Source organism: Anomaloglossus baeobatrachus, chromosome 8 (assembly GCF_048569485.1).
Source record: "Anomaloglossus baeobatrachus isolate aAnoBae1 chromosome 8, aAnoBae1.hap1, whole genome shotgun sequence".
NCBI classification, from domain to species: domain Eukaryota; kingdom Metazoa; phylum Chordata; class Amphibia; order Anura; family Aromobatidae; genus Anomaloglossus; species Anomaloglossus baeobatrachus.
The window spans coordinates 17,896,976-17,911,921 of NC_134360.1; the positions used below are offsets into that span (position 1 = coordinate 17,896,976).

At 40.8% G+C, this 14,946-nt stretch overlaps 1 protein-coding gene across 3 annotated transcripts in view; it reads right to left on the reverse strand.

The window, feature by feature from the left end:
* The window catches only part of FAM3D (FAM3 metabolism regulating signaling molecule D), an 80,650-nt gene that overhangs the window by 16,128 nt on the left and 49,576 nt on the right, over positions 1 to 14,946 (reverse strand). For all 3 annotated transcript variants that reach the window (XM_075320676.1, XM_075320675.1, XM_075320677.1), the window contains 2 exons: positions 12,098 to 12,121; positions 10,309 to 10,432 (listed from right to left, as the gene is read on the reverse strand). In XM_075320676.1, the coding sequence (XP_075176791.1) occupies positions 10,309 to 10,432; positions 12,098 to 12,121 (148 nt within the window). The remainder of the gene's footprint in view (positions 1 to 10,308; positions 10,433 to 12,097; positions 12,122 to 14,946) is intronic.

Sequence of the window (14,946 nt, forward strand, 5' to 3'; positions counted from 1 at the left end):
AGTACATTTAGGAGGGACAGGAAAGACAAAAAAGGTGGTGGGGTGTGTATATTTATCAAATCTAACCTAAAACCTGTGTTGAATGATGACATTGGGGGGAACTGCAACAATGTAGAGTCAGTATGGGTAAATGTACATGGGGAGGGGAATAATGGAAAAATGCTAATTGGAGTTTGCTATAAGCCTCCTAACATACCTGAACAAATAGAGGGTGAAATGCTGAAACAAATTGAAAAGGCAGCTAATAATAATAATCGGGTTCTTATTATGGGGGATTTCAACTATCCAGACATACAGTGGGACATAGAATCTTCTGGTTGTGCTAAGAGCTGTAAGTTCTTATCTACCATTCAAGACAATTACCTCTCTCAGATGGTAGATGAACCGACGAGGGGAGATAATTTGCTAGATTTGGTCCGGTCAAATAGACCGGATACAATTTCAGATCTACAGGTCCGGGAGCACTTGGGCACCAGCGATCATAATATGGTAAGCTTCAACGTAATATTCAATAGAACATTTCAAAGGGGAAATTCTAAAACCTGGAATTTTAGGAAAGCTGATTTCAACAAATTAAGGGAAGAGCTTAAATGTGTAGATTGGGACAAAGTCATGGTAACTGGGGATACTGAACATAAATGGGGAAAGTTTAAGGATATACTGCTAGAATCCTGTAATAAACTTATACCTTCTGGTAATAAAACGTCCCGGAATAAAAAGAAACCACTATGGATAAATAAGACTGTACAAAGTATAATAAAACAAAAACAAAGGGCGTTTAAAATCTTGAAGGCTGAGAATACAGAAATAGCATTGCAGGAGTATAAAGATATCAATAGGCAATGCAAAAAAGAAATCAAACAAACAAGCAAAACTAGCTACTGAAACAAAAATCGCCAATGACATTAAAATAAATCCCAAAATCTTTTATAAATACATTAATGCCAAAAGGAAAACAAAGGATAGTATTGGCCCCTTAAAATATAATAACAAGTTAGTTATAGAGGACAAACAAAAGACTGAGATATTAAATAGGCACTTCTCATCTGTATTCACCAAGGAACTGACTGTACCAGGGATCATTCAACAAGTGAAAAATCAAAGTCCACCACCCGATATAATTAATTTAACACAACAAGAAGTACGCCTACGTCTGAGTAAATTAAACATTGACAAATCCCCAGGGCCAGATGGCATTCATCCACGAATATTGAGGGAATTGAGCCCCGTAATTGACAGACCGCTGTATCTCATCTTTTTAGACTCGCTTGTAACAGGGTTCGTGCCTCAGGATTGGAGGATTGCTGATGTGGTACTGATATTTAAGAAAGCTAAGAGGGTAGATCCAGGCAACTACCGTCCAGTAAGCCTGACATCAGTAGTATGCAAAGTTTTTGAGGGCATTTTATGGGATGACATGCAAAAATATGTTGCAGAAAATAATATAATAACTGACAGACAGCATGGATTCATGAAAGATAAGTCGTGTCTAACCAACCTGTTGGGGTTCTATGAGGGGGTAAGTGCAAACCTGGATATTGGTAATGCAGCTGATGTGATTTATTTGGACTTTGCAAAGGCATTTGATACTGTACCACATAATAGCCTTATACTAAAGCTCCAGAAGCAAGGACTAGGGGAAACTATATGCAACTGGGTAAGGAATTGACTAAAAGAAAGGAAACAAAGAGTAGTCATAAATGGAACATTGTCTAAATGGGCCATAGTCAGCAGTGGGGTGCCGCAGGGATCTGTGCTTGGACCGATTCTTTTTAATCTCTTTATTAATGACCTTGTGGATGGGATTGATAGTAAAGTGTCAGTCTTTGCTGATGACACCAAACTATGTAGGATATTAAAAACTGAACTTTATAGTATAATATTACAAAAAGATCTGGATAAGATGTCAGAATGGGCAGATACTTGGCAAATGAGATTTAATGTTGATAAATGTAAAGTAATGCACCTAGGACGGAGTAATCCTATAGCTGCGTATACATTAAATGGAAGTAAACTCGGGACTACAGAACAGGAGAAGGACTTGGGTATTCTCATTACAAATAAGCTGAGCAGCAGCACTCAATGTCAAGCAGCAGCTGCAAAAGCAAACAAGATTCTAGGGTGTATAAAAAGAGAGATTAGATCCCGTGATCCCAACGTATTATTACCCCTCTATAAATCACTTGTAAGGCCACATCTAGAATATGGGATTCATTTTTGTGCTCCACATTTTAAAAAGGACATTCAGAAGTTAGAGTCAGTTCAAAGGCGGGCAACTAGACTATTACAAGGAATGGAGGCCGCCCGTATGATGAGGAATGGAGGCCTCCCATATGATGACAGGTTGAAAAAGTTAGATATGTTATAGCTTAGAAAAAAGACGTCTCAGAGGAGATCTCATTTATATGTATAAATACATGTGTGGTCAATATAAAGGACTGGCACATGACTTATTTCTTCCGAAGACAATACTAAGGACCAGGGGGCATTCACTGCGAGTGGAAGAAAAGCGATTCCGACAGCTAAATAGGAAAGGGTTCTTTACAGTTAGAGCAGTCAGACTGTGGAATGCCGAACACAAGAGGTAGTAATGGCAGATACTATAACAGCTTTATATCAGGGCTGGAGGATTTCCTCAGTACACAAAACATTGTTGGTTATAAATGACTTGGTGACTAGGTAGAACTGGTGGAGGAAGGTTGAACTGGATGGACCTAGGTCTTTTTTCAACCTTAGTAACTATGTAACTTTTAGGCACTCACAGACGGACAACACATTGTTAGTTTGAGTGCCATAATCAATATGTCTTGGAGCGAAGCCAAAGAATCCCCTCTGGCCTCACTCGTTGTGGCGCCATTTAATGTAAGTCACAATGTTGTGTCAGATCCATTACAGGATACCACTGGCGCCAGACAAAAATTGCTGTTTCACCCATCCATAAAAGATGGATGCTGCTCAGATCAGAAGTCCCAGCCCCAACCACTGGGCCTCGCAACCTAAGGCTGTGTTCACACATAGCATCAATGCTGTATTTTTCCCCCTGCTTTTTATCCACTTGCTGTCTGCAGGTTTCTGATGCCTTTCCGGTGCAGATTTGAAGCAGCTTTTTTTAACTTTTTTTTTTTAAATTTTTTGCACTTAAAAACTCAAGTGCATTTTTTTAATAAGTTTATTTTCAGGTTCCCTGTAGAAGCCTATAGAAAAAAAGAAAAAAAAAACGCACCAAGGAAACAGTTCAACAGTCGTAATGCACATGGTGCAGTTTTCATGACATCACATCCACTTTGCTTTCACAAATGCAGCAGATATCTGACACAAAAAAAGACTGAAAAAAAAAATGCAGCATTTTTTGCTCGATGGGAACATGACCTATCATGGGGCTATATCGGGTCTGCAGCCCCAGGTCTTCCAATCCGAAAAGGTTCAATCAATCAAAGCGTGAAACCGGCCTTATTGACAAGCAACAAAGAGATTATTGGGTTCATCCAAAATAAAATGTTTTATGCATAAGTGCACACATATAAGGTTTTTGCCGTATGAACTTAAATATAATAATTATGGCTGCTTTTTTCCAAAAACAACAAACACCACTTGTCAAATTCAGGAAGAAAAAAAAATCAGTTCAAATTTTGCATTTGAGAAAAAAACACAAAAAACACACAAAAACTGATGTGTGAATTTGGCCAAAGGCTGAAAAGACGCCAACTATCCAGATTAAAGAATACCAATATCTAATCACAGTTGAGGGTTTGCTACAATTCTAACTGGTTCAAGGAACTTATTAGAACATGGGAGAAATCTTACCTAAGGATTCGTTCAGACATCTATGATCATGATCTCAGATCACAATACATGGACCGGCCGAGTGTCTCCAGACCCCAGCGTCACAGCTTCATATATACTACTCATAAAAGTTTGGGGTATTTGGCTTTCGGATGAAATTTCAGGATGATCCTAAAATGCCCTCTGACCTTTTCAGATGAACTTGATGTGACCTCCATTTTTTTGGATGCTCATGTCCAACTGTTCAATGTTTCAGCACTTTCTGTATTTTCGCTGTTCTCTAACAAGGAGTTTAAAGGGAACCTGTCACCACTTTTTGCTCTATAAGCTGTGGCCACCACCGGGCTCTTATATGCTGCATTCTAACATACTGTATATAAGCGCTCAGGCCGCTGTGACAACAAAAAAAAAACCACTTTAGAATACTTACCTAAACCGGTCGCTGTGGTGGATGTATTTCAAAAGACTGACCTGCACATCCTACAAGTGTGTATAGGTGCCAGCTGAAAAAACCTAGCAAATACAAAATGGATACAGCCGCACACTAAATACCATCAATGTATAGGGGAACTCTGGTACTGCATTACTGCTTTATTAAAAAATGAGATTTTTAGTTTATGAATTGGCCAATGCATGTAAGCCCGGAAACCAATCGGCAAGGTAAATCTCAATATTCCGGGTCCCTAACTAAAATGCCACTATATAGGTTAAAAACATCCTTGTCTGGGCAGCTAGACTAAAAATCTAACTTGAAATGCCACTATCCGGGCTTACATGCTTCTGACTGAGCACTCCGCCCTATAAACCAGGCTGTGTTCACAATCCTTATACCAGGAGTCCTAGCTGCCCAGACATGGAGGTTAGTCCAGATAGTGGCATTTCAAGTTAGATTTTTAGTCTAGCTGCCCAGACAAGGATGTTTTTAACCTATATAGTGGCATTTTAGTTAGGGACCCGGAATATTGAGATTTACCTTGCCGATTGGTTTCCGGGCTTACATGCATTGGCCAATTCATAAACTAAAAATCTCATTTTTTAATATAGCAGTAATGCAGTACCAGAGTTCCCCTATACATTGATGGCATTTAGTGTGCGGCTGTATCCATTTTGTATTTGCTGTGGTGGATGTGACTTAGATGGGCGTCTTCCGGTGCCGGCGCCGCCTCTTTTAGCCATCTTTGTTGTCACCTCTGACGTCCTTCTGAAGCCGCGGTGCAGGACGCGTCCAACATCATACACTCTCACCGGCATTCAGGTCCTGAGCATGGTAGATCAAAGTATTGTAGTGCGCCTGCGCAGGACCGGCGAGTGTGTATGACGTAGGATGCGTCTTACACACAGGCTCCAGTAGGAGGACAAAGATGGCTGAAAGAGGCGGTGCCAGCACCGGAGGACGAAGACGCCCATCTGAGCCACATGCAACGCAGCGACCAGTTTAGGTGAGTATTATAAAGTGTTTTTTATGTTCTACACAGCGGTCTGGGCTATGATATACAGCAAGTTAGAATGCCGTATATAAGAGCCCACTGGTGCTGGCTGCAGCTTAGAGCAAAAAACTGGTGACAGGTTCCCTTTAATAGCAAAATTCACAACAGGTGTTTGATCCATGAATAGCCGAATAAATTTAAGGGTTCAATTAGAATTGTTATTAAACTGTCCTCCTCATCAGGCTCTTCACATTGACATCATGGGACCAAGATGACCCCTAACAATTGATCACCAGTACCCCACGATTGCAAAGATTCAAGCAAAATATTCTCACATGGAAGTTGCCACTGAACTTAGAGTGTCACCAGCTAGTTGTACAGAGACACAGAGAGACTGGAAGATTTACAGAAAGGCAGAAAAGTGGCCACTGAGCTTAGAGCATCACAGAGTGTCTCCAGCAGGTTATACAGAGATACAAAGAGACTGGAAGAGTCACAGAAAAGTGGACGTCTACTGGCCACATCCCACACTGGTGACTTCTTCATTGTGAATAATGCCCTTCAGAACTGGATGATGAATGCCTCACAACTCCAGACCCATTTATGGGAGGTGAGAGGCACTCAAGTCCCACGTCAGATCATTCAATCAGTACAGTCTACATGCTAGACGACCTACAAGGTACTTGACTGCACCATCAGGCACAGGCGTCAGCTACGCTGGATTAGGGACCAGAGGGCCTCAGTGCTGTTTACTGATGAAAGTCAATTCACGTTGAAGAGAAATGATGGCCAACAATAATTGAGACGTCAAGGAGAGCGCTGTACATCAGCCACTGCTGTCACCAGATGAGCCTTTGGTGGCGTTACAGTGTGGGCCAGTGTGTCGAGTCAGTACAGATCGGCCCTACACTGCGTGAATGGTACAGTGACAGCCCAGACTACTGGAACAACATCATTAATCTAGTCATTGTGTCTCTGTATGAACAACACCTGCCTAACATCTTTATGGAGGACAATGCTCCAGTTCATCGAGGTCGTGTTATTAGGGAACGGCTGCTGGAGACTGGAGGACCTCAAATGGAGTGGCTGCACTTTCTCCAGACCTGAATCCCATGGAAAACCTGTGTGATCAGTAGAGTCACCATGTAGAGGCCGTAACTCTGTATTCCAGAACCTAAATAACCCGGAGGCTGCCCTTCAAGAAGAGTGGGATGCCATGCCTCAGCAGACAATAACTCCACTTGTGACCAGCAGGAGGCGGCGTTGTCAGCTAGATTTGATGCTCAAGGCCAGGCTCAAGTTTTTAAGATGTTGACATTTTTGGGGGGTGAAGAAGGTGGTATACTCACCACTGGTGTTGGCTTTTGTTTCAATAAAGTGTTTGAGATGAGGAAATCCCCATTAAATGCTTTTATTTAAATGCCCAACTTCATGGTAAAATATCACTGTAGGATGAAGTTTTTACGATTTAATAAATTTCACCTAAAAGCCAAATAGCAAACTTTTTGTGACTGGTGTATTTCTATGAGGTTCTGGGGACACGTGGCCAGTCCGTGTATTGTGATCGGAGTTCAGACCAATGATCACAGACATCTGAAGAAGCCTCACAGGGGATTGCCCAGACTTGTATAAAAGACCAAAGAGAAAACTCCTAAAAAATAATATGTATTAATTTAATTATTAAAAGATACAATTGTAGCAAACCCTCAGGCTGGAAATTTTTTTGTAAAACAGCAAAGTTCTTCTTCACGGACAACAAACCTTGTTAAAATTAATATACAACATATATTAGAAAGGAGTAAGATTTACATGACGTAGTGATTGAGGCTCAGACACATTACACGGCTAAACCGTATAATTAGAGTTGTGTAACGTTCGCTCATTGAGAAAAAATTACGTGACATTAATCCTATTGCAACATAGAAACTTTAGAAACCCGATAGTTCAGTATTATGCAAGAGCCAGGAAAGGACACATGTACAACGAGTCTCATCCTTAATAGGACACAATGCAAACAATCCACGGCTCCTGAAACAATGACGAGAACTATGTCAAGGAGACTTACAACTTGTCTGTGGTTAAACCAATTTATATAAACTTATTAAGTCTTAAAGGTATTTTGCGCGGAAAAAAAATCGATCAGATCAATCAATACCGCCGGGTAGGTCACTTGTCACATCAGTGCTGGGTTCCAAAAATGTATAGAGCTAAACAGTTCTTAGAACTCATTAAACAATGTTTATCTTCACATTCCAAAAGTTCAAACTTTTAAAATTTTGTTTATTTTTTTATAACTTTTATTCTATGAGTCTATACGATTATGGTGACACCAAATATGAATAATAGAGTTTATCGAAAATATTTGCGCTCCTCAGATCCGATGCCAAGTTATGGCCTCCATGACAGACAGAAAAGGACGGTTTTCACTTGTGTGACCATTATCCTGGGCTCCTGTGATGTCGATACTCCTCCACTCCGGCTGCCGTGGAGGACCGGACTGGACACCGGACCAGGGCAGTGCTAATATTTTTGCTACACTCTAACTTAGTATTTTTGTAGATAATTTTACTAAAAAATTTCACTTATCCAACTTTTCTGGATGAAATTCTGACCAATTTATTATACAATATACTAGGTTATAGAACACAGGAGAATGCAGAGTTTTTAAAGGTGGAAATATAAAAATTTTATTTATATAGAAAAGTTAAAAAACAAGAAATATCGTGCTGGAAAAAAATCTGCAATACATATATAAATAATCAATATACACATTACATGATTGTATAATTACACAGCGACACCTGAGATAAGAACAAGTACGTAAAAGACAACTTTCAAAGGTGCAGTGGGTAAGCTTTAGATAGCGCTGTGGGTGCACCGCCTCATATCCGTTCACACTCTACCCTCCCTGAAGTCAAAGAAGCAATCATGGCTATAGTATATACAGTCATATGAAAAAGTTTGGGCACCCCTATTAATGTTAACCTTTTTTTTTATAACAATTTGGGTATTTGCATCAGCTATTTCAGTTTCCTATATCTAATAACTGATGGACTCAGTAATATTTCTGGATTGAAATGAGGTTTATTGTGCTAACAGAAAATGTGCAATCCGCATTTAAACAAAATTTGACAAGTGCAAAAGTATGGGCACCCTTATCAATTTCTTGATTTGAACACTCCTAACTACTTTTTACTGACTTACTAAACCACTAAATTGGTTTTTTAACCTCATTGAGCTTTGAACTTCATAGGCAGGTGTATCCAGTCATGAGAAAATGTATTTAAGGTGGCCACTTGCAAGTAGTTCTCCTATTTGAATCTCCTATGAAGAGTGGCATCATGGGCTCCTCAAAACAACTCTCAAATGATCTGAAAACAAAGATTATTCAACATAGTTGTTCAGGGGAAGGTACAAAAAGTTGTCTCAGAGATTTAAACTGTCAGTTTCCACTGTGAGGAACATAGTAAGGAAATGGAAGAACACAGGTACAGTTCTTGTTACGCCCAGAAGTGGCAGGCCAATAAAAATATCAGAAAGGCAGAGAAGAAGAATGGTGAGAACAGTCAAGGACAATCCACAGACTACCTCCAAAGACCTGCAGCATCATCTTGCTGCAGATGGTGTCAATGTGCATCGGTCAACAATACAGCGCACTTTGCACAAGGAGAAGCTGTATGGGAGAGTGATGCGAAAGAAGCCGTTTCTGCAAGCACGCCACAAACAGAGTCACCTGAGGTATGCAAAAGCACATTTAGACAAGCCAGTTACATTTTGGAAGAAGATCCTGTGGACTGATGAAACAAAGATTGAGTTGTTTGGTCATACAAAAAGGCGTTATGCATGGAGGCAAAAAACACGGCATTCCAAGAAAAGCACTTGGTACCCACAGTAAAATTTGGTGGAGGTTCCATCATGCTTTGGGGCTGTGTGGCCAATGCCGGCACCGGGAATCTTGTTAAAGTTGAGGGTTGCATGGATTCAACTCAGTATCAGCAGACTCTTGACAATAATGTGCAGTTACGCAGGGGATGGATATTTCAGCAAGACAATGATCCAAACACCGCTCCAAATGTACTCAGGCATTCATGCAGAGGAACAATTACAATGTTCCTTGAATGGCCATCCCAGTCCCCAGACCTGAATATCATTGAACATCTGTGGGATGATGTGAAGCGGCTGTCCATGCTCGGCGACCATCAAACTTAACTGAACTGGAATTGTTTTGTAAACAGTAATGGTCAAATAAACCTTCATCCAGGATCCAGGAACTCATTAAAAGCTACAGGAAGCGACTAGAGGCTGTTATTTTTGCAAAAGGAGGATCTACAAAATATTAATGTCCCTTTTATGTTGAGGTGCCCATACTTTTTCACTGGTAAAATTTTGTTTAAATGCGGATTGCACATTTTCTGTTAGTACAATAAACCTCATTTCAATCCAGAAATGTTACTCAGTCCATCAGTTATTAGATATATGAAACTGAAATAGCAAAAACCGAAATTGTTATAAAGAAAAAAGGTTAACATTAATAGGGGTGCCCAAACATTTTCATATGACTGTATCTCAATGAGAAGGGAGGAAAACTGAGGTATAACACTGATCAGGAGGTCAACACTATGAAAAGCAAGACGGTAGTAAGGACTCCCGTGGAGAACCCAACGTACGTTTCGCAGTATTTACGGTGGCTTAATCTTGGGTGGCTTAACCCATGATTAAGCCACCGTAAATACTGCGAAATGTACAATCATGTAATGTGTATATTGATTATTTATATATGTATCGCAGATATTTTTCAGCACACCATATTTCTTGTTTTTTTAACTTTCCTATATAAATAAAATAGTTTTTATATTTGCACCTTTAAAAATTCTGCATTCTCCTGTGTTCTATGTCGTAGATGGAGTTGGTTGTGGGCCCTAAGCTTTCACTAGATTGGCAGTACCCACATTACATCAAAATGTTCCATAGGTTTTCTGCTTATATACTAGGTTATAATCGGAAGTGAGTGAACTGTAACGCTGCACAACTAAGCAAGAACTGGGAACGCATCATCCATAGATGATAAAGCGCCATCACACTCAAGATCTACACTTACGTTGTGCCCTCCAAGCAGATGGAAGGGCCGACCACATTGGCTGCTCCGCTAAGTATTTTGAAGGCAAAGTAATTGGGCGGGCATTCTTTATCGTTTCCACATTTGTTCTCATTTTTTTTCTGGCCTAAAAAGGTACAATATGGAGAGATTTCTGTTAGCAAATGTTTCATGGTTTCTGACAAGATAATTAGCAAAAATAAAAATCAGCAAGAAAGGTTTCCTATCTTGCCTTGGACATATTACCCAAAAACACATAGCTATGGGTGGCATTGGGTGCCCTGTGTCTGGTCGTGAGGGCCCTGTGGATGTAATGTAGGGCACTGTGGGCATAATGTGGGGAAGTGGGGGGCACTGTGGCTGAATCTGGGGCACTGTCTGCGTAAAGTGGGGAGGTGGGGGGAACTGTGGCTAATGTGTGGCACCATGGATGGCAGTGAGGGTACTGTGGCTGTGATGTGTGACACTGCGGCTAATGTGTGGAACCTTTGATGGCAGTGAGAGTACTGTGGCTGTAATGTGGGACACTGTGCAAATGTGTGGCACCGTAAATGGCAGTTAGGGTACTGTGGCTGTAATGTAGGGCACTGTGGCTAATGTGTGGCACTATGGATGGCAGTGAGAGTACTGTGGCTGTAATGTAGGGCACTGTGGCTAATGTGTGCCACTGTGGCTTTAATTTAAGGCACTGTGGATAATGTGTGGCACCGTGGATGGCAGTAAGAATATTGTGGCTGCAATGTGTGACACTGTGGCAAATGTGTGGCACAGTAGATGGCAGTGAGAGTACTGTGCTGTAATGTGTGACACTGTGGCTAATGTGTGGCACCGTAAATGGCAGTGAGGGTACTATGGCTGTAATGAAGGTCACTGTGGCTAATGTGTGGCACTGTGAATGGCAGTGTGAGTACTGTGGCTGTATTGTAGGGCACTGTGGCTAATGTGTAGCACTGTGGCTGTAATGTGTGACACTGTGGCTAATGTGTGGCACCTTAGATGGCAGTGAGGGTACTGTGGCTGTAATGTAGGGCACTGTGGCTGTAATGTGTGACACTGTGGCTAATGTGTGACACCTTAGATGGCAGTGAGGGTACTGTGGCTGTAATGTAGGGCACTGTGGCTAATGTGTGACACCTTAGATGGCAGTGAGGGTACTGTGGCTGTAATTTAGGGCACTGTGGCTGATGTGGGGCACCGTGGATGGCAGTGAAGGCACCATGGCTGCAATCTGGGGCAGGTTTGGGGCTTGATCAAGGGTAATAGAATTCTGACAAAAATGACTTCACACTTACGGCCCAATTCATCATTTGCAATTTTTTTTATCAAGTCACTTGTCTTTTTTCCTTTGATGTATTCACTGACGTTTATTTTGTGAAATTCATCAAAGTAGGGCACAAAATGTATAAATTTGGCCAGATTTTTTTTTTATTTTAGAAATTTACTTTTTCCCGTCCTTAGCCATTTTTGTGACTTTTTGTGCAAAATATCAAATTTTTTAAATGTTACAAAAGAAGTGACTTATTGAAAAACTTTTTAAACTTTTTAAAAAGTTGCAAAATTTGGCGCAACTTTAGTCCAACCTCGCAATTGATGAATCAGTTGAAAATATCTGGGATTGTTAAACTGCATCCGAAAAGCGACAATTTGTTTTTAAAAAGGTGAACACATAGAAAATAGACTTAAAAAAAGGTGAAGATTGAATAATTAATAGGAGGAAAAAAAAAAAAAGACAGAAAACACTAGAAACTAGACAATAAAACATGTGTAAAGGTAACGATGAATCGGGCCTTACTCTTTTCCTCTTTCACTTCTGTTTCTGCACGAAAAAAAAAGACCATAATAAATAAGTGTATTTTAACATGTAAAAATTCTGTATACAACTATATGTAAAAAAAAAAAAGGGGGATTATCTTGAATCCCTGGAATGAACACCAGTTTCAACTGTATTGTTAAAGAGCAGCATTTGATTTTTAAATAAAAAATAATAGTACACATGAAAATAAGAAATTCTGTAATATATCTGTAACGCCCCTTAAGAACCTACAACCTCTCAGCTGACTTGAGAGGCACTTCCGGGTCAGGGTACGCTGGCCCTTTAAGAAAAGGGGCATGGCCAGTCACACCCTTCATGCAGAACTAGGAAACCTGTGATGTACACATAGACTCTGGGAGGCACCGGCATGGACTGGGCATGAATCAGCCACAGCAGGATGTCTGGACAGGTGAGGGAACAGACGTCACCGCTGGGGAAAGGTGGCAGAATAGCGCTGGGATGCCAGTATGGGTGTTACAATACTTATCAGAAAAATCATCTTATTTGTCCTTAACTGATCCATCATTCTGAAAATTCTCAAATCACAGGTAAAATGTCTTTCGTGAATACAGATTTTCCCATTATTGTGATAGGAGATGACAGTTGGTGCCTATAAGAGTCTAAAGAGAGAGAAGGGAGGAGCTACAGGCAGACAGACATTTTGCTGCCAGTTCTCCTGAAATGACCGTGCTCAATAGAACTTTACTGAGATTGGAGATCTTTATGAGTTGGTGCTCATAATGTTCTAAGAAGAACCATAACAATAACAACAACAACAATCTTTATTTATACAGTGCCAAATATCATTTCAGGAGAACTTGCAGCAGAAAGTCTGTATCTGCCTCTAGCTCCTCTCTCCTCATTCCCCCTCCCCCTACCAAAACAACAACAACAACAATCTTTATTTATATTGTGCCAAATATCATTTCAGGAGAACTTGCAGCAGAATGTCTGTATCTGCCTCTAGCTCCTCCCTCCTCATTCCCCCTCCCCCTACCTAAACAACAACAACAATCTTTATTTATATAGTGCCAATTATTTCAGGAGAACTTGCAGCAGAATGTCTGTATCTGCCTCTAGCTCCTCCCTCCTCATTCCCCCTCTCCCTACCTAAACAACAACAACAATCTTTATTTATATAGTGCCAATTATCATTTCAGGAGAACTTGCAGCAGAATGTCTGTATCTGCCTCTAGCTCCTCCCTCCTCATTCCCCCTCCCCCTACCCAAACAACAACAACAATCTTTATTCATATAGTGCCAATTATCATTTCAGAAGAACTTGCAGCAGAATGTCTGTATCTGCCTCTAGCTCCTCCCTCCTCATTCCCCCTCCCCCTACCCAAACAACAACAACAATGTTTATATAGTGCCAAATATCATTTCAGGAAAACTTGCAGCAGAATATCTGTATCTGCCTCTACTCCCTCCTCATAACCCCTCTCCCTATCCATACAACAACAACAACAACAACAACCTTTATTCATATCGTGTCAAATATCATTTCAGGAGAACTTGCAGCAGAATGTCTGTATCTGCCTCTAGCTCCTCCCTCCTCATTCCCCCTCCCCCTACCCAAACAACAACAACAATGTTTATATAGTGCCAAATATCATTTCAGGAAAACTTGCAGCAGAATATCTGTATCTGCCTCTACTCCCTCCTCATAACCCCTCTCCCTATCCATACAACAACAACAACAACAACAACAACAACAACAACAACAACAACAACAACAACCTTTATTCATATCGTGTCAAATATCATTTCAGGAGAACTTGCAGCAGAATGTCTGTATCTCCCTCTGGCTCCTCCCTCCTCAATCCCCCTCCCCCTATCCATACAATCTTATAAATACCAACTCTCATCTCCTATCACAATAATGGAAAAACCGGTCTTCACTGAATACAAATGTTACTGATTTTATCCATTAATTGATTGGGAAAGAGGAGTCCAGGAGGGGAAAGAAGAAGATCTCTCTGATAACATATATTACAAAGTTGCTTATTTGCATATTTTAATAAGTATTATTGATTTATGAAATACAAATAATTAAAATGACACTCTTTAAAACCTAAAACCCTTCTTGGTCCTTTTGAATCCAGCGAAATGGCAAGTTGCAAATTTATTGGATTTGCACAAAAAGTAAAAAATTTCAAAAATCTAACATTTGCGTGAAATTCGAGGATTGGCTCATCTCTAATCACTACTATGAAATGTCAGAATAATACTAAGGATGATGATTTAGTTCGGTTTCATACTCGTGGTTAGCAATTCATGGCCCTTAAATTGTCTAACTTGGGTCAGGCTATTGAGGAGGCTTTCAAAAAGTTTTCACAATAAGTTGCTGAAATGTTGGCCCTTTTATCCTGACAGAACTGGTGTAGCCGAGACAGAATTGTAAGACGCCTTGCCTGGGGCGACAGGTCAGACGCTCGACCTCTGCTTCATTCATTCTCAGTGGGGCTGCCGGAAAAATCAGAGAGCAGCGCTTGGCAGCCGTAAAGGGACTGAGCAGAGCGGCGGTTGAGCATGCAGCTCTTTTCTCCATTCTGCTGACCGATGCGGGTCCCAACATTCAGACCCCACTGTTCTGACTGTGGATAGGCCGTAGACTTAGAAACTTGGTACTCAAGATCAATGTGAAGAACTCGTAGGACCAGCACAAGCGCAGACATTTCGGTCAAAAGACCTTCACAGTGCCATATAGACAGTGGTGAACACCACGTTATACCTAGCAATGCCGTTCGCCACGCTACTATACTTACTGAGGACCCTCTGCACACACTGATTAAGGTCTTTTGACCGAAACGTCTGTGCTTGTGCTT